The sequence below is a fragment of the Panicum virgatum genome, chromosome 9N (genome assembly GCF_016808335.1).
Source record: "Panicum virgatum strain AP13 chromosome 9N, P.virgatum_v5, whole genome shotgun sequence".
NCBI lineage: Eukaryota > Viridiplantae > Streptophyta > Magnoliopsida > Poales > Poaceae > Panicum > Panicum virgatum.
Window position 1 is genome coordinate 10325576 of NC_053153.1, and position 25724 is coordinate 10351299.

General features: G+C 52.6%; 1 protein-coding gene across 3 annotated transcripts; it reads left to right on the forward strand.

The window, feature by feature from the left end:
* Positions 1–40: 40 nt before the first annotated feature.
* On the forward strand, positions 41–25276 carry LOC120693525 (putative 3,4-dihydroxy-2-butanone kinase). 3 transcript variants are annotated; one of them, XR_005683008.1, is made up of 21 exons: positions 44–234; positions 341–414; positions 516–579; positions 1605–1717; positions 1808–1855; positions 2039–2110; positions 2195–2284; positions 3181–3354; positions 3524–3607; positions 4272–4327; positions 10907–11037; positions 11164–11256; positions 11758–11825; positions 23204–23347; positions 23439–23482; positions 23735–23818; positions 23899–23966; positions 24043–24155; positions 24235–24330; positions 24682–24868; positions 24963–25207. XR_005683008.1 is itself a non-coding variant. In XM_039976975.1 (20 exons), exons 1-20 carry the CDS (start codon positions 195–197, stop codon positions 24811–24813), a joined length of 1788 nt encoding a protein of 595 aa, XP_039832909.1. In that variant the 5' UTR covers positions 45–194; the 3' UTR covers positions 24814–25276. The 3 variants fall into 3 exon arrangements, 2 of the variants coding, with proteins under 2 accessions (XP_039832910.1, XP_039832909.1); XM_039976975.1 differs by having other exon boundaries at positions 45–234; positions 24682–25276; XM_039976976.1 differs by lacking the exons at positions 23899–23966; positions 24043–24155; positions 24235–24330; positions 24682–24868; positions 24963–25207 and having other exon boundaries at positions 41–234; positions 23701–23809.
* The last annotated feature ends 448 nt before the right edge of the window (positions 25277–25724 follow it).

The window sequence follows — 25724 nt, forward strand, 5'->3', positions numbered from 1 at the left end:
AATATCACACCAATACGTCCAAACACTTGTCGCCATCTCTTCGACGACGGCGACGAGGCAAAGCGCCACGCCACTCTGCCCCCGCGGGGAGCACCAGAAAAGCATCTGTGCTGAGCACCCCACTGCGTGTTTTTGGCTTCCCGTGACATCCGCGGCGACGCGCCTGCGCTTCCGGTCAGCACACGGGGGCACCCATGGCGGCGCGGGGGAAGAAGCTCATCAACGATCCCAACGGTACGACGCCGCCGCTTCCTTCTCGTTCGCGTTGAATTCTCGGGCTGCTTCGACGGCCCCCGCGAAATTCCGGGGAACCTGATGGGTTTTGAGTTTTGAGGCGCAGATGTGGTGACGCAGTTCATTGAGGGCTTGGCCGAGACGTACCCCGGGCTACAGTACCTGGACGGGTTCCCCGAGGTGTGAGGCGACGCGGTTGAATTCTAAACGGCGGCCGCCGCTTCCGCACCCAATAATTTTATTTGTGGTTGCTGCGATTAATTTTGCGCTCGGGTGTGCAGATCAAGGTGGTTCTCCGCTCCGATGTCGTGGTCGGGACGTACGATAAGGTTGCTGTTATTTGCGGTAATCATGCTCACCTCGGAACTTTTATGTGCGTCAATTTCACTTTTGGACTCAGGCCGATGATCAGGCTAGGATTCGGTGGTAATCGAGGGTAGAGCAGTGTATAGTTTGCTGATGAACCTGACTGATTTTTTTTTTGCAGTTGATAATTTCGTGCAGTAACTGGCAAGTTTTAACGATCATGCACTAGTACTAGGCTGATATTTGATGATATTTTGTGTAGTTGCTTATACTTTGTAGTTTTGGTTCTGGCGTGCATGATAGCTTATTATGTCTAAAATATCAAATCGGATACTGTGCTGTCTGCCAAACTATTAAGACCTTGTTTAGATGCAAAATTCAAAATTCCAAAACTATATTACGGCACATGCATAGAGTATTAAATCTAAACAAAATAAAAAACTAATTGCATAGTTTGCTTGTAAATTACAAGACGAATCTAATGAACATAACTAGATCATGATTAGACAATAAATTGCTACAGTAAAACTATAGTAAACATGCGCTAATGATGGATTAATTAGTCTTAGAAAATTTGTCTCGTAGTTACAGATGAGTTCTGTAATTAGTTTTGCGATTAGTCTATGTTTAGTACTTCAAATGTGCAAAGATTCTATTTCAAAAACTTTACACGGATCATCTATACAAGGTCTAAAGCATGTTTTCTAGAGTCGCTGGATGTGGAACAGTGCAATCCTCCTCACAGAGTATAATATTGATATTTGCTAGGAAGTTATAAACTGCTTAAGTGAAGATGTGAGGTACTTTGAATTTTAAGCATCTATGCTTGGAGAGCTGAAGAGTGATCTTGCTAGATGGAATGGCATTATGTGCTCTCACGTGCTATCCTTGATTATTTAATTCCTTTCATGTGTTCAAACTGTGGTTCGATAGTTGTCTAGTCAGATTTCTCTCTTTTTTTTCCCAGTAAAATGTTAAAAAGTTTAATGGCAACTCTCCATTTTCCTGCTGGCTAAAAATATCAACTAATGTGAGGTGGTTTGATAACTTGTTTCTTCATGCAGGAGGTGGAAGTGGTCATGAACCAGCCCATGGTGGATTTGTTGGTCAAGGAATGCTGACTGCTGCTGTTTCTGGAGATGTTTTCACTTCTCCACCTGTCAACTCTATTTTGGCTGTATGCTCCTTCTCAAAATGCTTCTAGAGAACTGAAAAATCACTTGGATTTCAGAACTTCCATGCTGTGTTCTGAATTCTAATACTGCAGGCTATCCGAGCTGTAACAGGTCCTAAGGGCTGTCTTTTAGTAGTAACGGTACTTGCCTTTACAACCACTTTCATGTATTACAAATTTATGTCAAATGATAATGGGGGACTTTAATAGGAACACCCATAGTGCAACGGGTTAATACATCTGTAATTTTTTTGCTGGTGGCATGCCACAGCTTCTACTTAGTACATGTTCAATTGAATATATAAACACCCTTCTTAAATACAGAATTACACGGGCGACCGGCTTAATTTTGGCCTAGCAGCTGAGGAAGCAAAATCTGAAGGCTACAAAGTGGAGGTTGCGCATGTTCTACGCCTTCTAGATATCAATTTAGATAAAAACTGGTGAATGTATTTTCATATGTGTATCCAACAACATCAGATGGTTATCGTTGGAGATGATTGTGCTCTCCCACCGACTCAAGGCATAGCTGGCAGGAGAGGCATTGCAGGGACAATTCTTGTGAATAAGGTAATACTCTCGTATTTTAGTTATATATGGCATTTTCTCAATGCTTAAATGTGGATTCATTATTTCCGTTTCTGTTGTTCTTTGATTCTATGTTTCCTTCTTCGGTTTACCCACAAATGATGGAAATGAAGGTCAAAGGTGGTAGACTATGTCATTCTGAAAAATAAACTTCTACCTCAGACCGTAATGTTCATGTGGGATGATATGTACATTCTAAACTAGCAGGTACTACAAATTTATAGAGGTGGAGATCTTCCTTTTCCTGTGGGTCTTTTATGTTCAGTTGATCATGTGATTTGTCTATTAGTTTTCTTAGTTCAGAATGCAGTGGCCCTCCCTGCTTCCTTTTGCATCGAGATCAGATACCTATCTTTTCTGCTTGCTGCATATTCTGTCATTGGAATAAGTCTACTTAACCCCCAATGTACAGTGTTATTTAGACGGTTTGAAATACTTCAGGGGGTATAAAACCTGGTCTAAATAGTGTCAATTGGATGGTTGATCGTCACTCATCACTTTGGTGAAGCCATGAAGTTGTGATGCATGACATAATCTTATAAACTCCTCCATTCTGTCTACTTTAATGATCAATTTGTTTTTATTAGAAATAAAAACTCATGTAAGGTTTGCTGATAGCCTGATACAAACTTGTCATGCTAGATCCAGTGAGCGACAAGTGCATTTATTTCTGTTCTAAATGGATTAAATTTATCTTCCGCTTACAATACACATCGTTGTGAATAACTCTTATTTAATTTTTCATTTGTTTTGTTCTTGTTCTGATATTAAAGGCTTTGTTGTTGTTCTGAAACTATTTACAACTGAGAGATAACTATTGATTCTTCACAAGCTTCACTAGATTATTTAAGACTAATATCGACCTGTCTGATTTATAGGTAGCTGGAGCCGCTGCCGATGCTGGTTTGCCCCTTGAGGAGGTAGCTGAGCAAGCAAGGCATGCATCCAAGTTAGTTGGTACAGTGGGAGTTGCTCTGTCAGTGTGCACACTGCCTGGTCAGGAGACCTCTGATCGTTTAGGTCTAGAACAAATAGAGTTCGGTCTTGGAATTGTAAGTTTACTTCAGCAAATTTCTGTCAGCTTATAAATGCAACAGATCATTTTATTTCAACTTAAAAGTACACAAAAGGCTTTTTTAGGTTAAAAAGGCTTGTTATTGAGCATACATCATTTGCATAAACTTTTGATTATCTAATTGTACAGTACTTTTGTGTTTCTAGCATGGAGAGCCTGGCTTTGCTGTCACTGAACTTCAGCCTGTTGATGTAGTGGTGACTCGTGTTCTTAAGCAGATCTTGTCACCGGTACCCTAGCTCTTCTGACACTTGATTTCATGATTCTGCTAACTCTGCAGTTTCTTTCATTGTTTTTAAATATAAATATTGTTTAAATTTTAGAAACTGGAGGTCAATGTGAAAGAAAGGCTAATTTTAGTATAATATAAATTGGCACTTCAAAGCAAATGATTGGTATACGGTTCATGCATTCACTTAAGATGCATGTATATATCACAAGCTATATACAATAATCCAAATTTGCTGACAAATGATAACAAGTGAAATCCCAAGCCAGACCTTTCGGAGGAACTTCTCTTATTTTTGTGCTGCTATCCATCTAACCTCACCTTCGTGATTTAGATAATATGAATATCATGTTTCTTCTTTCAATCCAATCAAAACCTTGTTTCTCCAGTTACCATGATATTCTGCTGCTTCGTTCCTGCTACCTAGTTTTATTTGCCGTCCCTAGTTACAAAAATTGTTTTTGAAACTAGGCCTAATTGCAGGAATTTGACATTGTTGACCTAAACTACCTTTTATTATCATTAAGTACTGCTGTGCTCACAATAACTGAAACCAATAATAAACATTTCGTATTGTTAGTTGATTTGTCTTCTAAAAGTTTAGTTCAACTTGTTAGAACTATTTAAATGCGTTTTTAAGAATGTACTTCTGCTCACTCTGACAGGAAACTCGATATGTTCCTATTACAAGAGGTGACAGGGTTATTCTCCTGACTAATGGGTACATCATTATCAAATGTTGTTTTGTTGCATATGCTTAGTAAAATTCTCAACTTAGTATTTATTAAATACATCTTCTTCAATCCTGACATAGTAATGTTGAGTGCTATGCAAATCATAGAATATAATTAAATCATTTTGCTAAAATCTTCTGCCAGAATATGAACATGTTTGACTTGATTGACAGTGCGTCTTTGTGTTGGAGTATATTGAGCCCATGTGTATAGAGGCCCACCTAGAGGCTCATGTATAGGTTCTATATATACCCACTCATCTAGGGTTGGAGGAATATAGCAATTATTCCCGTCATTATGGTATCATTACCATAGGGTTAGGGTTTCTCTCCTTCCTCTCTCCCTCCCACCAGCCCGCAGCACCCGCCGCCGCTGGCCATGGCCGGCCGGCCGCTGGCGCCGCCGGCCCCCTCCCTTCCCCTCTCCTTCCCTCCCCTCCCTCCCTCCTCCTTTGCTCCGGGCGCGGGGAGCGCTGGGCGCCGCCGCCGCCTGGCCCCTCCCCTCCTCTGCTGCAGCCGCGATGCGTGCCCTGGCAGGCCCGCGATGCGTGCCCTGGCAGGCCCGCGGCCGCCCTACGCCGCGGTCGCGATGGCCGCAGCCGCCGGCGCAGGCCTTCCCGGCGCGGGCGGCCCGCCTCCTCCTCCCGGCCCTGATCCCGCCCTGCAGTCCCCTGCCGCCGCCGCCGCCTCTGCGGGCGCGGGCGCAGGGAGCGCGGGGGGAGCCACGGACGCCGCCGCGGCTGCCCAGCGCGCCCCTGCTGCCGCCGCCGCCGCCATTGCTGGCACTGGCACAGGGGGCGCGGGCCCAGGGGGCGGTGGAGGTGCTCCCGGCCCCCTGCAGCCCCTGCTGCAGCCGCTGGCCGGTGATGCGGCCGCCGCTGCCGCTGTGGCCCATCGCGCCGCGATTGCTGCGGGCAAGCAGGCTGCCGCCGCCGACGCCGCCGCGCTCGATCCCGCATGGTTATGCCTTGGGATGACCCCCGCGGATGCGCTGCTCTCCGCCGCCGCCTTCCATCGGCAGCAGGCCGATGCCGCCCTCTTCGCGGCCCTCCTCGCCGCCAAGTCGGAGGCTTCGGCGGCCCAGGAGCAGGTCCGTGTGGCAGCCCTCACCTGGGAGCGCGAGCGCGCCACGGCCGACGCCCTCGCTCTCCGGGTCGCCGAGGCGGAGCGCTACCTCCGCATCTCCTCCGGCCAGCCAGTCGACCCCGAGCACGGCGCCTCCTCCCACCAGGCCCCGCCAGCTGGATCTGGAGCACGGTACGACCCGACCGACCCCATGGTCGCCCAGCTCCACCTCCAAGCAGCCGGCGTCCAGAATATCAGGGCCCTGGTCTCCGTCCTCCTCGACCCTGCGTCCTCCTCCTACGGCCGCTGGCGGGACCAGGTCCACCTCACTCTCCGCCGCTACGCCCTCGACGACCACGTCCTTGTCGGCTCGCCGATCGAGGCGCAGGACGTGGCGTGGCTGCGCCTCGACAGCGTCGCCATGTCCTGGATCTTCGGGACCATCTCCCTAGATCTGCAGGACCTTGTCAGGACCCACGGCGGCACCGCGCGGTAGGCTTGGGTGGCGCTCGAGGGGCAGTTCCTTGGCAACGCCGAGTACCGCGCCCTCCAGCTCGACGCCACCTTCCGCACCTTCGTGCAGGGGGACCTCTCCGTCGGTGAGTACTACCGGCGGATGAAGAGCATGGCCGATGCTCTTCACGACCTCGGGGATCCGGTGTCCGATCGGGTTTTGGTGCTCAATGTCCTACGGGGACTGAGCAGCACCTACGACCACCTGAAGGGCTGGATCGCCCGCCAGAGGCCCTTCCCCACCTTCCTGCAGGTCCGGGACGACCTTGCTCTCGAGGAGATCACCAGGGGTCTCGCGCCCGGATCGTCCTCGCCCACCCCCGCCGCGCTCGTTGCGCTCGTTGCTACTCCACCGGCCTCCTCCGCTGCTCCTGCCACCTCCCTCCTTGGTGCTGCTCCCGCCGGGCAGACCGGAGGAGGGGGGCTGTGGACGTCGCCGGCGCCGGGGTGGTGGTGGTGGCACTGGTGGCCCTGCTTCTGGGAGCACCAGTACCGGTGGGGGCCGTCGGGGCGCGCCGACACCGGCTCCGGCTCCCGCTCCTGCCCCTGCAGTTGGAGGTACGCCCTGGCCATCCTTCAGCAACCCATGGTCAGGGCGCATCTCGATGTGGCTGTTCCAGGGTCCGGGAGGGGGCCTCGTCCTCAGCTCCAGCCGGCGGCCATGTTCACTGGCGTTGCTCCACTCTTCGCGCCGTCCTGGACCCCGCCCGCTCAGCCCAGCCAGCAGCCGACCTGGCCTGGGGGGTGGGACCAGGCCGCTCTGGCGCAGTCCTTCAGCACCATGGGACTGACGCCGCCGACCAGCACCAAGTGGATCGCCGACTCGGGTGCCTCGTTCCACACCACTCCCGATGCTGGTATCCTCTCTTCTGCCCGACCCCCACACCCTTCTTGTCCTTCTTCTATCATGGTTGGTGATGGGTCTTGCCTTCCTGTCACCGCCGTGGGTTCTGCTCCTCGTCTTCCTCATGTTCTTGTTGCTCCTCAAATGGTTCACAACCTTCTTTCTATTCGCCAGTTTACTGCTGACAACTCCTGTTCTATCGAATTTGACTCCTCTGGTCTTACTGTGAAGGATTCGGCTTCCCGACGTCCGCTCCTCCGATGTGACAGCCCGGGGCCCCTTTACACTCTTCGGCTTCTTCTTCCGCTGCCTCGTCTTCGGCTTCTTCGTATTCTGCTTTTGCCGTGACGCCTTCTTCCACCACCTGGCACCGTCGGCTTGGTCACCCCGGCCGCGACGTTTTGGCTCAGCTCCGCCGTAGTACCGATGTTCCATGTACTAGGGCTCCTGCTGAGCACCTCTGTCATGCGTGCCAGTTAGGTCGTCATGTTAGACTTCCGTTTTCTTTCTTCTTCGCATGCTGTGCATGCTTTATATCTCATTCACTGTGACCTGTGGACATCTCCTGTACTCAGCATGTCTGGCTATAGATATTATCTGGTCATTGTTGATGATTTTTCTCATTACTCTTGGACTTTCCCTTTGCGCGCCAAGTCTGAGACCTTCCCCACCCTCCTCCACTTCTTTGCCTGGGTGTCCTCTCAGTTCGGCCTCACCGTTAAGGCCGTCCAGTGTGACAACGGGCGGGAGTTCGATAACTCCACTTCCCGGTCTTTCTTCCTGTCTCGGGGTCTTCAGCTACGTATGCCTTGTCCATACACCTCTCCTCAGAACGACAAGGCTGAGCAGATGATTCGCACGACGAACGACGTCGTGCGCACTCTTCTGATCCAGGCTTCTCTCCCCCCGCGCTTCTGGGCTGAGAGCCTCCACACCGCCACCTACCTGCTCAACCGCCTTCCGTCCACTGCTTCTCCTGCTCCCACTCCACACCACGCTCTTTTCGGTACCCCTCCTCGCTACGAGCACCTTCGGGTCTTCGGGGGTGCGTGTTACCCTAACACCTCCGCCACCGCTTCTCACAAGCTGGCGCCCCGCTTGACTCGTTGTGTGTTCCTCGGGTACTCCCCTGACCACAAGGGGTACCGATGCTTTGACCTCACCTCTCGCTGCGTTCTGATCTCCCGACACGTCGTCTTCGATGAGTCGGATTTTCCCTACTCCACCTCCACACCTTCTTCTGATCTCGAGCTGGCGTCTCTGTTTCCGACTGACGCGGAGGTTCATCCACCATTACCTGTCTGTCCTTTTCCTGCAGGTTTTCCCGGCGCAACGGCACCGTTTCCGGTGATCTCTGCTGCGCCGAGCACGTCCCCGGTGCCCGCGGTCGCGCCACGCGCGGCCCCGGACTTCCGGTCATGCCGCGCACGGACCCGGTGTCTCTCGCTGCGCCACGCGCGGCCCCGGTGCCTTGCCCTGCACCTGAGCGGTACGCTCAGCCGGTGCAGGTGTGCCGGCGTCGCTCGGCGCTGAACCTGACGCCGAAGCGGTACGCTGAGCCGGTGCAGGTGTACCGGCGTCGACACCGGCGCCGCCTCCTGCTCCGGAGGCTCCTGCGACGCCGACACCGGAGCTGTCACCGCCGCTGCCTCCTCCGGCTCCCTCTCGAGCCGAGCCGGAGGTGTAACACCCGCCGGTCATCCATCGGGATCCTCGGCATATACATCCCACAGTGACTCGGCGGATGGCGTCCCAGGCCGCGACTCTCTCCGCCACCGAGGGAGAGCCGCGGGTCTCTCCGGTACCCTCCTCTGTCCGCGACGCCTTGGCGGATCCTCACTGGCGTCGCGCGATGGAAGAGGAGTACGCGGCTCTTCTTGTCAACCAGACGTCCGTCTGGTTGCAATGTGGTGACTGGCAAGTGGATCTGGACGCACAAGCGTCGGGCTGACGGCACACTAGAGCGCTACAAGGCTCGCTGGGTTCTCCGGGGGTTCACTCAGCGGCCTGGTGTGGACTATGATGAGACCTTCAGCCCGGTCGTGAAGCCCGCTACGGTGCGCACGGTCCTCTCACTTGCGCTCTCGCGCGCTTGGCCTGTGCACCAGCTGGACGTGAAGAATGCGTTTCTTCACGGCACCTTGTCAGAGACTGTTTACTGCTCTCAGCCTGCGGGATTTGTGGACTCGAGTCGTCCGGATATGGTCTGCCGGTTCAACAAGTCTCTCTATGGACTGAAGCAGGCTCCACGTTCTTGGTACTCTCGGTTCGCCACGTTCTTGCTGACACTGGGGTTCACCGAGGCCAAGTCTGACACGTCTCTCTTCATCTACCGCCGTGGGGATGAGACTGCATATCTGCTGCTATATGTCGATGACATTGTGCTCACAGCTTCCAGTCAGCAGTTGCTTTAGAGTGTCATCTCCTCTCTGCAGCAAGAGTTCGCTATGAAGGATCTCGGTCAGCTCCACCACTTCTTGGGCGTCACGGTTGAACCTCGCCCGTCTGGTCTTCTCCTTCACCAGCGGCAGTACGCCCTCGATATTCTGGAGCGGGCTGGGATGACTGATTGCAAGCCCTGCTCCACTCCAGTCGACACTCAGGCGAAGCTGTCTGCTGATCTGGGTGATCCGGTGGCTGATCCTACTGCCTACCGGAGTCTGGCCGGCGCGTTGCAGTACCTCACCTTTACCAGGCCGGACCTCACCTACACTGTTCAGCAGGTCTGTCTCCATATGCATGATCCCCGGGAGTCACACCTTGCTGCGCTGAAGCGTCTCCTCCGGTACGTCCGTGGCACTGGGGACCTCGGCCTGGTACTTCACCGCTCGTCCTCTGCTGAGCTTGTGGTCTACACCGACGCTGACTGGGCTGGCTGCCCGGACACTCGTCGCTCCACCTCCGGCTACGCCGTTTTCCTGGGCGGCAACCTGGTCTCCTGGTCGTCCAAGCGGCAGCCGGTTGTGTCCCGCTCCAGTGCCGAGGCAGAGTACCGGGCTGTCGCTAACGGCGTGGCGGAGGCATCCTGTCTACGACAGCTCTTGGCGGAGCTCCACAGCCCACTCGCCAAGAGTACGCTCGTCTACTGCGACAACGTCAGCGCCGTGTATCTCTCTAGCAATCCCGTCCAGCATCAGCGGACGAAGCACGTGGAGATCGACCTACACTTCGTGCGCGACAGAGTCGCCATCGGCGATGTTCGGGTACTCCATGTCCCGACTACCTTCCAGTTTGCAGACATCTTCACCCAGGGGCTGCCCTCCTCGACCTTCTCGGAGTTTCGATCCAGCCTCAACGTAGCCGGTTGCTAGTTGTGGCTACGGGGGTATTTGCCCTTTGCACTCTATTTGTACTCTCATCTTGTCCAGTCTTGAATACCGCTGCGTCGGTTGTTCAGACGGCGGGGGGTGTTAGCTTTCTTATTGTCCAGTCTTGAACACCGCTGCGCCAGTAGTTCAGACTGCGGGGGGTGTTGGAGTATATTGAGCCCATGTGTATAGAGGCCCACCTAGAGGACCATATATAGGTTCTATATATACCCACCCATCTAGGGTTGGAGGAATATAGCAATTATTCCCGTCATTACTTTGGCCTGACTTTTGGGTAATATTGTGGAATGGCATTGCTGCCTGCATCATTGTAGTATTTTGGTATGATTGAACTCGACATGAGAAATGTGCAACGACAGTATAGTATATGCATATAGCACAATTTGGCGTTTGTCCCATCTTTCTAGGACTGGCCCTTGGCGCCCTTGGCTTTCTGGTAGTAGCTATTGGACTGTCAAATGTGCAGATAAAGCTATATATACACTTCTGTATCTTTAGCAAACTTTGCTGATGAAGATCAATAACCTGTTGTAGATTATTCCTTACAAAACAGAATATGTTCCATGAAAAGGTCTTCAAATGAAATTTATACATCTACTTTCACCATAATTTATGCATCACGCTTATCCTGAAATTCATGTATGAAGTTTGGCAATTTTACATATTTGTTATTCTTTCTTCAAATGAGAGTCGGAGTTTGTTTGATTTTTTTCACATGCATGATACTATCGCTTTCAACTGTTTTAAGTATTCCCTTGAATTAAAAGATTAGATAAGTGAATGCAATATTCATCTATGTACCATTCTAATTTACAGATTAGGTGCTACTCCTGTCATGGAGTTGATGATTGCCACTAGAAAGGCTGTGCGAGAGTTGCAACTAGAATATGGAATTGCTACTGACAGAGTCTACACAGGATCTTTTATGACTTCACTTGACATGCAAGGTAGCATATAGGATTTTTAATATGATGGAACTAAGAAAAAAAAATACCATTTTTCTTGACTAGGATAGCATGGAATGACTTCAAACATCTTTGGGTGGGATGCTCAGTATCCATCATTTTCTGTAGGATTCTCAATATCAATCATGAAGTCAGATGCAACAATTTTGCGGTGCCTAGATGCCTCTACTAAAGCTCCTTGTTGGCCAGCTGGAAGCAATGGTAATAAATTTGTTTTAGACAGTAAGTTGATTTATCATGGTAGCGATTTCTTACATTTCAGGGTAATAAGTGTTGCTCTTAGTTTTGGCAATCCATTTACTTGATTTAGCATTGCTAGGATACACAGTAATTTGGATTGATTGGATTAGTCATGCCTCTTCTGGATGACACATAGAATAAGCATACTGCTTTAACATGTTTAGGATATGGGTAGTTTGGATGGCTAGGAATTTACTGTGTTGTCCAAAAGGTATCTTTAAATGTCTGTTTAGCTGGCCATATCTTCTTTTTGACAAAAGAAAAATGACTCTTATTATCTGGTCCGTATTTACTAGTGAAGTTGATTGAAGGTGTTACTATTGGTGAAAGTTGACCTAGTCAGACCATGCTCATGTTACATTAACCAAGCAATCATTGTTCCAAGCTTCACTATTATATATTTTTTCTGTACACACTCAAGAACGTATTGACCCTTAAAGATAGACACTGATTGCTCTGCAGGAGATCGGCAAAAACCTGCAAAAATTTCTGTTCCAGCACCACCATCATGTGCGATGAAGAGTGATAAGGTAGGAATTCCATAGTGATTATACTAACTCATCGTCTCTAAAGGAAAACTATATTTTGCTTTCCTCTATAGATCTGTGTGTGTCCTTACTCCTATATTTCACTATTGAAATAGTGCCTCTTCTGAGTTTGTGTAGAGAGATAGGCAAACACCTCACACCCTTGGAGGGGGGTGACCTTTCATATATATATTGCCGTATGGCTTGGAGTACAAGTAAGCACAATACAAGACATATACAACAATATCTATCTAATACCCGCCCGCAGTCGCAGGGGGGAGCTAAGCGGACACCAAGACTGTCCCTAAAATCAGTAAATAATTGTACAGGGAGACCCTTGGTCATAATATTAGCATACTGATGAGAGGAGGGTACATGCAGCACTTGAATCTGTCCCAAGGCCACCTTCTCACGAACAAAGTGGATATCAATCTCAATGTGTTTGGTGCGACGGTGATGGACAGGATTAGCTGTCATGTAAACTGCGCTAACATTATCACAATAGACAATGATAGCACTAGAAAGTGGCACGTGAAGCTCCTGAAGCAACTGGCGCAGCTAACAACATTCTGCCACAACATGTGCAACAACCCTGTACTCAGCTTCAGCACTGGAGCGAGAGACGGTGGTCTGGCGTTTGGATGACCAAGACACAAGATTGTCGCTAAGGTATACACAATAGACAAACGCCTGGAGTCAGGACAGCCAGCCCAGTCTGCATTAGAATATGCAGTGAGAGAATCCACACGACCAGTGCCAATGTGAAGTCCAGACGACAACATACCCTTCACATAGCGCAGAATACGCTTGACAAGCGCAAGATGTGGCTCGCGAAGATCATGCATGAACAGACAGACTTGCTGAACAGCATAGGCCAGATCAGGTCGAGTCAGAGTGAGATACTGCAAGGCACCCGCAATGCTTCTGTACTCAGAAGGATCCGCCACAGGAGAGCCCTCTGTGGCTGATAGCTTAGACTTGCTATCAACAGGCGTCGAGGTAGAGTTACATTCGCTCATACCGGCGCGCTGAAGCAAATCCAAAGCATACTGACGCTGAGACAGAAATAGGCCATCCGAGGATCGTGTAACAGAAATCCCAAGGAAGTGATAAAGACCCCCCAGATCAGTCATAGCAAACTCCGAATGAAGACGACCAATAATAGTCTGAAGCAACTCTGTCGATGAAGCAGTGAGAACAATATCATCAACATAAAGGAGCAGATAGGTAGTGCTGGATCCATATTTGTACACAAACAAGGATGTATCTGAGACTGAAGGAACAAATCCCAAATTTCTGATGAAAGTAGCAAACCGATGGTACCATGCACGGGGAGCCTGTTTCAAACCATATAGCGATTTCTGTAGAAGACAGACATAATCTGGATGAGAGGGATCGACAAACCCAGGAGGCTGCTGGCAGTAAACTGTCTCATCAAGATTTCCATGGACGAAGGCATTCCTGACATCAAGATGACAAATTGGCCAGTGGCGAGAAGCAGCAATGCTCAAAACAGTCCTAATAGTTGCCAGCTTGACAACCGGACTGAAAGTCTCATCATAATCAATATCATGCTGCTGTGAGAAACCACGAACAAACCATCGAGCCTTGTGACGTGCAAGAGAACGATCTGAATGAAACTTATGCTTATAAATCCACTTCCCTGTCACCAAATTAGCACCAGGAGGCCGAGGAACAAGTCGCCAAGTACCATTATCGATCAGTGCCTGAAGTTCATCTGCCATGGCTGCCCGCCAATTAGGATCAGCAAGAGCGCTGCGATAATTGGCTGGAACTGGAGAAGCAACAGTGTGTTCAGCAGACAAATTCTTGTAACTGACAGGCTAAATGGTACCGGTCTGAAGACGGGTGATGCGGCGAAGTGTAGGAGGCGGAGGTGAACCGCTCATTGGCCGTGGAGGCGGAACAGGAGGCCGAAGATCCTGAACAGAACCGCCAGACCCGCCAAATCGCCTGACGGGAAGAGGGCCATGATATTGGCGCCTGGGAGATGGATCTGGGAGGCGGCGCGTGTAGACCTGACCGAACCGACCCGGAGGATCAGGTTGAACAGGTGCAGGCCGACGGCTGTAGACCTGTCCAAATCGTCCAGGAGGATCAACGACTGGAGAAGGGGCTGCTGCACGGGCGGATCCTGGCAGGGGCACAAGACCACACCCGTCCGGACTAGGAGAAGTCAACGGTTCTGGTGGGGGCACGGGACTACGCCCACCAGATGTAGGGAGCGGTTGCTCGACGTCCATGGTGGACGGAGCATCCGCAGAAGGAACATCGCCACCAGCTGTAGGGTTAGTAAGACAAGGCACACTATCCGAGTCGTCGTCAAGCAAGAAATCAAAGGAACTGGTGGTAACGACAGGCTCTCTAGCGAAAGGAAAACTGGTCTCATCGAAAACAACGTGACGAGAGATGATGATCTTATGCGAAGAGAGGTCGAGACAACGGTACCCTTTATGAGACGAGGGATATCCCAAGAAAACGCAGGCAGCCGAGCGAGGAGCAAGCTTATGCTGGGAGGTTGCTTGGAGATTCGGATAGCAAAGGCACCCGAAGACACGCAAGTGCTCATAGGAGGGAGGCGTCTGAAAAAGGCGTGTGTAGGGGCGTCGGTTTAGGAGGTAAGTCGCAGCTGCAAGGGCCTCGGCCCAGTAGGATGGAGGCATGGATGCTTGGATGAGGAGGGTGCGCACACAGTTGTTAAGAGTACGAAGCAGACGTTCGGCTTTGCCATTTTGGGGAGAGGTGTAGGGGCATGAGAGGTGAAGGACTATGCCATCCGCATCTAGCGAGGAGTGCATGGCGCGATTGACAAATTCAGTCCCATTATCCGCCTGAATGGATTTTACAGGAAGGCCGAACTGAGTGCGAGCGTAGCGAATAAAGTCAACTATGTGCTGATGAACATCGGACTTGTGCTTGAGGGGAAAAGTCTAGCAAAAATGCGTAAAATCATCCAAGACAGCCAGGTAATAAGAACAACCAGAAATACTAGCCACGAGAGAGGTCCAGACATCACAATGAATAAGCTCAAAAGGAGTAGTAGTTTTAGAGGTAGAGGCACTAAAGGGCAGACGCATGACAAAGAGAGCGACTTGATTTATTACATGAAATTAAACTATGCTTCCGAAGACTAGTAATGGCTGCTGGAGAAGGATGACCAAGGCGACGGTGCCACAGAGACGAAGAAGCTGCAACTAGGGCTTGCTCAGTGGCTAGGGCGACAGGAGGTATGGTGTAGAGGTCGCCAGCACTATTGCAGCGAAGAATCACGCGTCCCGTCCTGAGGTCCTTGACAGAGAAACCAAAGGTGTCAAACTCGACTGGACAACTATTATCGCGACTGAATTGGCGAACAGAAAGCAGGTTACGAACAATGGACGGAACGATAAGTATGTTGTTTAAAGCGAAATTAGACGAAGTGGTTGCTAAAGTGGAGAAACCGCGAGAAATTACAGGGATATGTGCACCATTGCCTACTATAATTGAAGAAGGAGCAGCTGGAGAGCGAGAAAGGAGTATACCCTCTAAATTATGCATGTGTGTCGAAGCGCCGGTGTCCATCACCCACTGGTTGCCCTGCAGCGAGAGCTGCTGCAAGGCAGCCACCAGGCCTACCTGATCCCATGATGGTGGTGATGGCGAAGAGACTTGCAGTGGAGCGTAGGTGGTGTGGGGGCTGTAGGCGGCATGGGCCTGGGGCGCAGGACCAAGGACGCCCTGTCCACGCCAGCCCTGGCCACCGCCAACGCCTGGCCAGCCCTGCGCGCCTCCCTGGAAGCCGCCGCCGCCTTGGTTTCCTTGCTACTGCGCCCATGGGTTGAAGTAGACCCACGGGCCAGCAGGGAGAGGGACTCGCTGCTGCTGCTGTCCGCCGCTGCTGGCCTTGCCCTTGCCCTTGCGGCGACGCTGCTGCTGCTGCTGGCCACCAGATTGGTTCTGCTAGCTGCCAGGTTGCTGCAGGGGCGCCGGCGTGGAGGAAGAGCGGCAGGTCGAAGAACCACAGGAGGAGGCGCTGTTGGCGATGAGGGCAGTGGACGCAGCCACCTGATCGGCATTGGCGAGGCGCAGCTCCTTGAGGGCGAGTTGGTCGAGGGCGTCGGCGAAGTCGAGGTTCATGCCGGCGATGTAGTCGGCGATGTTGATGAAGCGAGGATTGAGCCCTCGGAGCAGATTGAGGACGAGGGTGGACTCCGCGACTGGCTCGTCGATGTCCCGAAGGGCATCTGCAGCCTTCTTCATCTCCTGACAGTAATCAGAGATGGATCGGTCTCCTTGAGTCATAGAGTGGAAGGCGTGACTCAGGTAGATCGCTCGCGGCGCCTTGTTGGACTGGAAGTGCTTGGAGATCGCCTCCCAAAGGTCGCGAGAAGTCTGATCGTCGCTGCCCATGGTGAAGTCGAGGACGGCTTCGGAGACGGAGCCGTAGATCCAACTACGGACGCAGCAGTCCGTCTGTTCCCATGCTGATCGAAGTGGATCAGCGGAGGGAGGTGGGGGGGGGTGCCGTCGATGTGCCGCATCAAGCCGAACTTGCCGCACATCGCACGGAAGAAGGAGGACCACTTGGAGTAGTTGGATCGCTGCAGCTCTAGCGTCATGGGAACATGGGCCTTGACGTTGACGGTGACGTAGGGGTTGGCGAAGACAGCATCACCAGGGGGAGGCGCCTGACCACCAGAGCTTGTTGAGGAGGCGCTGGTGGTGGAGGACAGGGTACTGCTGGTCGCCATGGAGGGGAGGGGCCGGCTGGAGTAGATGGGATCTGCTGAGGAGGGGTTCTGCAGCCTAGGAGAGGGCGCAGAGGGGAGGGTTCACGCCTGCAGGGAAGGCGTGATGAGGGGTGGCGCCGATGGGGGGATCCCGATCGACGGAGGCTAGGGCAGCGGAAGAGGAGGGTGGGGAGGCGCACAGCTAGGGCACTGGGGGGGCGCCCGGTCTGTGATACCATGTAGAGAGATAGGCAAACACCTCACACCCTTGGAGGGGGTGACCTTTCATATATATATATATATATATATACACATATATATATATATATACATATATATATATACATATATATACATATGTATATATATATATATATATATATATATATATATATATATTGCCATATGGCTTGGAGTACAAGTAAGCACAATACAAGACATATACAACAATATCTATCTAATAGTTTGTATGGACGTCTGCTCGAGTACTTAAGTTATCAAATTGCCAATTTTCATTATAGTACATGATTTTACTGTCAACTCAACTGTGTGAAGGGATAAGTCATGTGTACCCTTAGTCTGTGTAGGACAGCATCTAGCAGGACAGCATCTAGCTTTTAGTTCTTTTGACTAGCATCTTAGTCTTTGCTGTGCAGTGGTCTTGCTGCAGCACTACAGAGCATCTAGAACAGCAGTCAGTTAGCATCTTAGACTAGTCCTTGGTTTATGTTTTGGCTGTCCTGCAGCCCCTTGTATAAGAGTGTGGCCACCCCTCCCGTTGGAAGGCATGGTATTGTGTTTGAGTGAATGAAGAAAACCAGAAAATTGCCACAACACTGAGTGTCATCCTCTCGGCTCAATGAGAGTGAAAATTGAGCTTCTAACATCTAGTATTAGGGCCATACTTTTCTGTAGACTGGATATCTCTTGTTCCTCTCCTTCCCAAGCAGCCCAGCCACTCCCAGCAGCTAGCGCAGCAGCAGCCGCTGCAGCAGCAGCAGCACCGGCTGCCTCTTCTTCCCCGTTCCCTTCCCCCTTTCCACGCAGCAGCCCCTTGGAGGCGCGCCATGTCCAACACACCATCTCAGCGCTCGGTCGCCTCGAGCGCACGGCGTCAGCGAGACGCCGAGCTCGCCGCGGCAGAGGAGCGCAGGCGAGCGATGGCTCAAGCCGCTGCAGCAGCGGCGAGGGCGGCCAGGCTGGCTGCAGCGGAGCTGGCGGCGGCCAGGGCGGAGGTGGAAGCAGAGGAGGCGGAAGATGCAGCGCGTGCGGCGGAGGTTAAGGTTGAGACCTTGCGCGGCAGCCTCAGCGGCTCCATCGCCGGCGACACCACCGCCGATGGGGACCTTGAGGAGCTGGAGAGGGAGAGGGCGCGGGAGCGGACCGCGCGGTGGGTAGCAGTCCACCCTGGCGGCGGCGGCCTGGAGGGCGGCGCGCCTGGCGACGGCCCCGGGGCCCGCGCCCCCGGCGGCGGCGCCCCTGGCGGCGGTGCGTAGGGTGGCGCCCACGCTCCTGGCTGGGGCGCACGCGGCGGCGCCCCCGGCTACCACGGCATCCAGGCGGTGGTCCGGGAAGTTGGTCCCGGGGGCGGGTGCCCAACCCTCACCAAGTCCAACTACGTCGAGTGGGCCGCGGTGATGAGGGTGAGGCTCCAGGTGCGGCATATGTGGGATGCCGTCCAGTACGACGACGTCGACTACGACGAGGACCGTCGGGCGCTGGATGCGCTCATCGCGGCAGTCCCTCCCGAGATGCAGTTCTCGCTTTCCCAGAAGGAGAATGACAAGGAGGCCTAGGACGCCATCGTGGCGGCTCGCATTGGCAGCGACCGCGCCCGCAAGTCCACACTGCAGGCACTTCGCAAGGAGTGGGAAAACCTGGCCTTCAAGCCAGGTGAAGACGTCGATGACTTTGCTCTCCGTCTTAACACTCTGTTGCAGAAGATGGTGACGTTCGGCGACGACACCTACGACGAGGAGAGAGCTGTCGAGAAGCTCTTCCGGTGTGTCCCCGAGAGGTACAGGCAGACCGCTCGCTCGATCGAGTCTCTGCTGGACCTCTCCACCATGACGATTGAGGAGGCGATTGGTCGCCTCAAGGTCGTCGACAGCGACGAGCCACAACCAACCTCGGGAGGTATCTCCATCGGCGGGAAGCTCCACCTCACTCAGGAGCAGTGGGAGGCCCGGCGCGGTGACAGGAAGAAGGGGGAGCTCTCTTCCTCGACTGGTGGCCGCAAGCGTGGCAAGCCGCGCAGGGGGCGCGGAGGTGCCCAGGCCGGGGCACGAGGGCGCGCCGAGGGCGGCGCCCGTGGAGGTGCTCAGGGCGGCGCCGCCGACAGGCCCAAGGAGGCACGAGACGACGCCTGCCACAACTGTGGCAGGCCCGGCCACTGGGCCAAGGACTGCCCGCAGCGGAGGCGTGGGGGCCAAGCCCACGTCGCGGAGGCCCAGCCGGATGACGAGGTGGCTCTGTTCCTGCTTCACGGAGCCATGGAGCTGCACCCGGTGGCACCGTCCGCCACCACCCTACTCCACCTCGACGAGCCACGTGCCCGAGTCCTCAGCAACGGCTCCGACGACGACAGGATTGACGGCTGGTACCTCGACTCCGGCGCCACGCACCACATGACCGGACGGCGGGAGTTCTTCTCCGACCTGGACACCGACGTAGGTGGCTCCGTCAGGTTTGGGGACTCCTCCGCCGTGGAGATCAAGGGCGTGGGCTCCGTGATCTTCACCGCCAAGTCCGGCGAGCATCGGATGCTCACCGGAGTCTACTACATCCCGACGCTGCGGAACTCCATCATCAGCCTTGGACAGCTCGATGAGAGGCTCACGCGTGGTGATCGACAGTGGGGGTCCTCCGCATCTGGGACCATCGTCGCCAGGGTGGTTCGAGGGAAGAACCGCCTCTACATCCTCCACGTCGGGGTGGCCCAGTCTCTTTGTCTTGCAGCTCGCAGGGACGACGAGGCATGGCAGTGGCACGAGCGCTTCGGGCACCTCCACTTTGAGGCCCTGAAGCGGCTCGGCGCCAAGGAGATGGTGCGAGGCCTCCCGTGCCTCGACCACATGGAGCAGCTGTGCGACGTCTGCGTGCTGACGAAGCAGAGGCGGCACCCCTTCCCCCAGCAGGCGAGCTTCCGAGCCAAGGAGTGGCTCGAGCTCGTGCACGGGGACTTGTGTGGCCCGGTGACACCAGCCACACCGGGAGGACGGCGCTACTTCCTGCTGCTCGTCGACGATCTCTCCCGCTACATGTGGGTGATGATCCTCGGCATCCCGCTACATGTGGGTGATGATCCTCGGCAGCAAGGGAGAGGTTGCGGACGCCATCAGGCGTGCTCAGGCTGCTGCGGTGGCGGAGAGCGGCCGCAAGTTGCACGTGCTGCGCACCGACAACGGCGGCGAGTTCACGGCGTCCGAGTTCGCGGCGTACTGCGCGGATGAGGGCATCCAGCGCCACTACTCTGCGCCGTACAGCCCGCAGCAGAACCACGTCATCGAGCGGCGCAACCAGACGGTTGTGGGGATGGCCCGAGCCCTCCTCAAGCAGAGGGGGATACCGGCTGTCTTTTGGGGAGAGGCGGTGGTGACGGCCGTCCACATCCTCAACCGCTCGCCCACCAAGGCACTCGACGGCATGACGCCATATGAGGCTTGGCATGGGCGCAAGCCGGCGGTCTCCCACCTGCGGGTCTTCGGCTGCCTCGCGTTCGCCAAGGAGCTTGGCCACATCGGCAAGCTCGACGACAGGAGCACTCCGGGAGTGTTCATCGGCTACGCGGAGGGCTCGAATGCCTACCGCATTCGCGACCCGGAGACACAGTGTGTGCGCATGGCGCGCGATGTTGTGTTCGACGAATGGTGAGGATGGGCGTGGGACAAGGCGGTGGACGACGGCTCGGCTCCGACGTACGACGACTTGACCATCGAGTACGTCCACTTCGAGGGAGCTGGGGGAGTAGGCAGCTCTTCTTCGCCGAGCGTGCCTACCCCGGTCCCCGAGCCTCCACCGACTCCGGCGCCTGCTACACCGGCGGCACCACGCTCTTCAGCCACGACTCCGGCTGCGCCGAGTTCCTCGGCTGCACCACCACAGTCGGCGACGCCACGCACTCCAGCACCGACAGCCACTCCTCCGGGCACGTCTACTCCAGCACCTGCTCATGCTGAGCACAGCCCGGTGGAGTTCGCTACTCCGCTATCTCACGACGAGGAGCGCATCGACGCGTACCACGACGGCGAGCCGCTGCGGTATCGCACGATGGAGGACCTTCTCGGCGATCAGCCGATGCCGGGCCTGGTGCCTCACGACCTGGAGGCGCAGTTGCACCTCGCGTGCGACGACGGCAAGCCTCGGTCTTTCACAGAGGCCGAGGGACACGTGGCATGGCGTGCCGCGATGCAGTCGGAGATGGATGCGGTTGTGAAGAACCGCACCCGGGAGCTTGCCGATCTCCCTCGCGGTCACCGCGCAATCACCCTTAAGTGGGTGTTCAAGCTGAATAGGGACGAAGCCGGCGCCATCGTCAAGCACAAGGCTCACCTGGTGGCACGAGGTTTCGTGCAGCAGGAGGGGGTCGACTTCGACGATGCCCTTGCTCCCGTGGCACGGATGGAGTCCGTGTGACTTCTCCTTGCGCTGGCTGCCCAGGAGGGCTGGCGCGTCCATCACATGGACGTCAAGTCGGCGTTTCTCAACGGCGACTTGAAGGAGGAGGTCTATGTGCACCAGCCGCCGGGGTTTGCGATCCCCGGCAAGGAGGGTAAGGTGCTACGTCTGCGCAAGGCCCTCTATGGCTTGCGGCAGGCCCCGAGGGCGTGGAACGCCAAGCTGGACTCCACGCTCAAGGGGATGGGCTTCGAGCAAAGCCCGCACGAGGCGGCCATCTACCGACGGGGCAATCGAGGCAATGCCCTGCTGGTGGGTGTCTACATCGACGACTTGGTGATCACCGGCACTAAGGATGCGGAGGTGGTGGCGTTCAAGGAGGAGATGAAGGCCACCTTTCAGATGAGCGACCTGGGGCCTCTCCTACCTGGGGATCGAGGTGCACCAGGACGATTCCGGGATCACACTTCGACAGACCGCCTACGCCAAGCGTGTCGTTGAGCTAGCTGGGCTCACCGACTGCAACCCAGCCCTCACTCCGATGGAGGAGTGGCTGAAGCTGAGCCGTGACAGCACGGCGGAGGAGGTGGACGCTACGCAGTACCGGCGCCTTGTGGGGAGCCTCCGCTACCTCGCCCACACACGGCCGGACTTGGCGTTCTCCGTCGGCTACGTTAGTCGGTTCATGCAGCGACCGACGACGGAGCACCAGCAGGCCGTGAAGAGGATCATCCGCTATGTTGCGGGGACTCTCGACCACGGTCTCCACTTCCCGAGGTGCCCTGGGGCGGCACACTTCGTCGGGTACAGCGACAGCGACCACGCCGGCGACATCGACACCAGCAAGAGCACGAGCGGGATCCTCTTCTTCCTCGGCGAGTGCCTCGTTAGCTGGCAGTCGGTCAAGCAGCAGGTGGTGGCCTTGTCCAGCTACGAGGCCGAGTACACTCCACTGCTTCGACTCAGGCGCTCTGGCTTGCTCGACTGCTTGGTGATCTCCTTGGCAGAGACACTGAAGCGGTGGAGCTTAGAGTGGACAGCAAGTCCGCTCTGGCCCTAGCGAAGAACCCCGTTTTCCACGAACGGAGCAAGCACATCCGGGTGAGTTATCACTTCATCCGAGGCTGCTTGGAGGAAGGAAGCATCAAGGCGGGCTACATCAACACCAAGGATCAGCTTGTGGATCTGCTCACCAAGCCCCTTGGAAGGATCAAATTCCTTGAGCTTTGCTCCAGGACCGGGATGGTCTAATCCTCCCACAAGACGACGCATAAGACTTAGTGGGAGAATGAAGGGATAAGTCGTGTACCCTTGGTCTTTGTAGGACAGCATCTAGCAGGACAGCATCCGGCTTTTAGTTCTTTTGACTAGCATCTTGGTCCTTGCTGCACAGTGGTCTTGCTGCAGCACTACAGAGCATCTAGGACAGCAGTCAGTTAGCATCTTAGACTAGTCCTTGGTTTATGTTTTGGCTGCCCTGCAGCCCCTTGTATAAGAGTGTGGCCACCCCTCTCGTTGGAAGGCATGGCATTGTGTTTCAGTGAATGAAGAAAACCAGAAAATTGCCCCAACACTGAGTGTCATCCTCTCAGCTCAATGAGAGTCTCAATGAGAGTGAAAATTGAGCTTCTAACACTGTGTACAACATTCAGAAAAAATAGAAATGCATTTGAGCGCTCAAGCAACTAGTAGGGTCAACCCTCTCCCATGTTACTAGCTGCTTCTGTTTTTGCTAGTTCCCCCTGGTCATAAAACCTTCGGTATCAAGAGAACATGCACAAACTAAAACTATGGATGGGATCGCTATAGTACATCTAATTTAGTGCAAATAGGATAATTAGGAATATTACTTTTATGCTCAAATAACCTCTTGATGACACTATTACCGAAATTTTCATCTAGTAGTGGATGAAGCTAGGTAAAATTGTATTGCATTTTTTTTAAAAAAAGTGAATTTGTTGACATAAAAAAAACCTATACAATGTGTCTTTGGTTGATACTTTCATACTTAGCTCATTTTCTGTTAATTGGCAGATGCTTCGACAAAGTCGAGAGCTAACCAAGGAGGGCTGCATTTTAGAGGCTTCAATTGAAGCAGGTGCTAACGAAATAATCAAGATAAAGGATAGTTTGAATGAATGGGACAGTAAAGTAGGTGATGGTGACTGTGGGACAACAGTGAGCCATACTTCTAGGACTATTTTTCTGCTATTTTTTCTAGGTATAATCCCCTAGCATTTAAAAATGTAACTCGTTTTAATCTTTTCAGATGTATAGGGGGGCAATTGCTATACTTGATGACATGAAAAAATGGTAATGATCTGGGAAAAACTGAAATCAGTTTTACATGCCAACCTGTTAAACCTGTATCGTGGGCTTATGGCTCACACGCTGACTGGGTAAAATTTTGTTTTAAACAATTGGGCTTAGATACACTTGAGTAGAAACAACTATATTACCTCATTTATCATCTGTCAGTTGTTTTCCTGCAGTTATTTCCTTTTGTAATGTGACCCTGCATATCATCTCAGGATTTGTGTTTAATATTAGTACCCCTCTTCTCAGCTACCCGATGAATGATGCGGCTGAAACAGTGAATGAGATTGGTGCCACAGTTAGACGGGTCATGGGAGGAACAACTGGGATCTTGTATCACCACTCTCATGCTGGAATTGCTTCCTCTTACCAATTACAAAAATTCTAGCATAACTAATCCTTGTTCTATATAGGTATGACATACTCTGTAAGGCTGCCTATGCAAGTTTAAAGGGCATTAAAACAGTAGAAGCAAAGCATTGTAAGAAACTTTTCATATACATACCGAATCTCTTCCATGTACCATATAAGTCATACAAGGGATGCATTGCTTCCAGGGGCTAATGCTTTACAAGCATCCATCGATGCCATCAGCAAATATGGTGGTGCTCGTGTAGGCTATCGTACCATGCATGATGCTCTGATTCCTGCTTCAGAAATTCTTAGAGAGGTAGGCATTTATGTATATATCGGTTCTATTATGTTGATAAGGATCGTCATTTACCCAAGAAGTCTTTCTTATTGAGTAGAGACTTGAAGCTGGGGATGACCCTCTTGATGCATTCATTGTATCATCTGAAGCTGCCATGACTGGCGCTGAATCCACAAGACACATGCAGGCCCAGGTGAGAAAGTTTGTCATGTTAAGAATTTTTTTGGAAAAAAGAGAAGACATTCTTTTTATGCATTTTAAACTTCAGGTGGTCTCATTTTATGAAAAATAAAATCAAGCAGTTTTACCAATTTGCTTCATCTGTGGCCATTGATTTTTTTTATTAGATGATGAAGGTCGAACTTCTGCTGTTTATATTTAGTTTGTAGTTTAGTGCTTTATTGTCGAAAGGGAACAAGCTAGATCATAGTTTTGAGGCAGTGGAAACCAAACCATCTACTCAATGATTAAATTTGAACCTGTATCCCCCCCCCCCCAAAAAAAAATGACAAGTGGTGCTGACACTATGAAATCATAATTTCAGGCTGGTAGATCATCCTATATTGCTGCTGACAAGTTGGCATCAGCTCCTGATCCTGGAGCCATGGCTGTTGCTGCTTGGTACAGAGCTGTAGCCCTTTCGTTGTGGAGCATGTCGTCCCATTCAAAATCATAGCTCTGTTTCAGCTGTTTCAGCTCCACTTGCCTACCAAAGTTTCGCACCTATACAGGCCAGTCCTTGTGATCTCTGTCTACTATTTCATTGGCTCCAACATCAAAACTTTCATGGTAGCGGTGGGCATGATAGTGATGCTCTAATTACAGGACGCTCATCTGCCCACTTCTATAAATATTTGAATGTAAAGATATAGAGTGTGAAGTTTGATAAAGCACTGGAAAAATTACATCCATTGTCCTCAGCATCTCTCCTGGCAGCAAACTGCACAGCACACCTTGCTGTGCATATGTACCCGCGAGTTGCTCTCATAGAATCTAGCATTGGAGTGATTGGCCAATCATTTGAACCACACTTGCCAGCTTATTTCCAACTTATGGTGCTTATCCACTAACTGTTCTTGCCAGATTGGAGCTGATTAGCTTATATATTATGCTACCATATATGATAGCATTGTAATTAATGTTTGCTGCATTGAACTACTCGGGGTTATCCCCAAAAACCTGAACTAAGAGACATGCTACTGTGTATGTGTTATGGCAAGTGGAGCCGGACCAGAGCCCACGCGGTACAGTACTGCGTGAACAGTGCCGGGAATAAGGATTAGATGGGTTTGTTAGGAAAGAGATAAGTTAGATTGATTCGGTTAGGATATTGCTTAGGGGTCAAGTCAGTCGTCTCTATAAAAGAGACTATCATGTATCAATTAGAGGCAAGCAAGAAGAATCGTAAAAGTAGTCAGAGCCTCCAAGGGAGGGCGACGAAAAGGCTCTTCGTGCTATCCCTAGATCTACCATATCATCTGGTATAAGAGCCTTCGATCTTGCGACACCATCCATTTCAGCCACCACCACCATAAATCCCACCCAACTCCCACCCCTAAACCCAATCCAGCACCACGTCCAGATTGC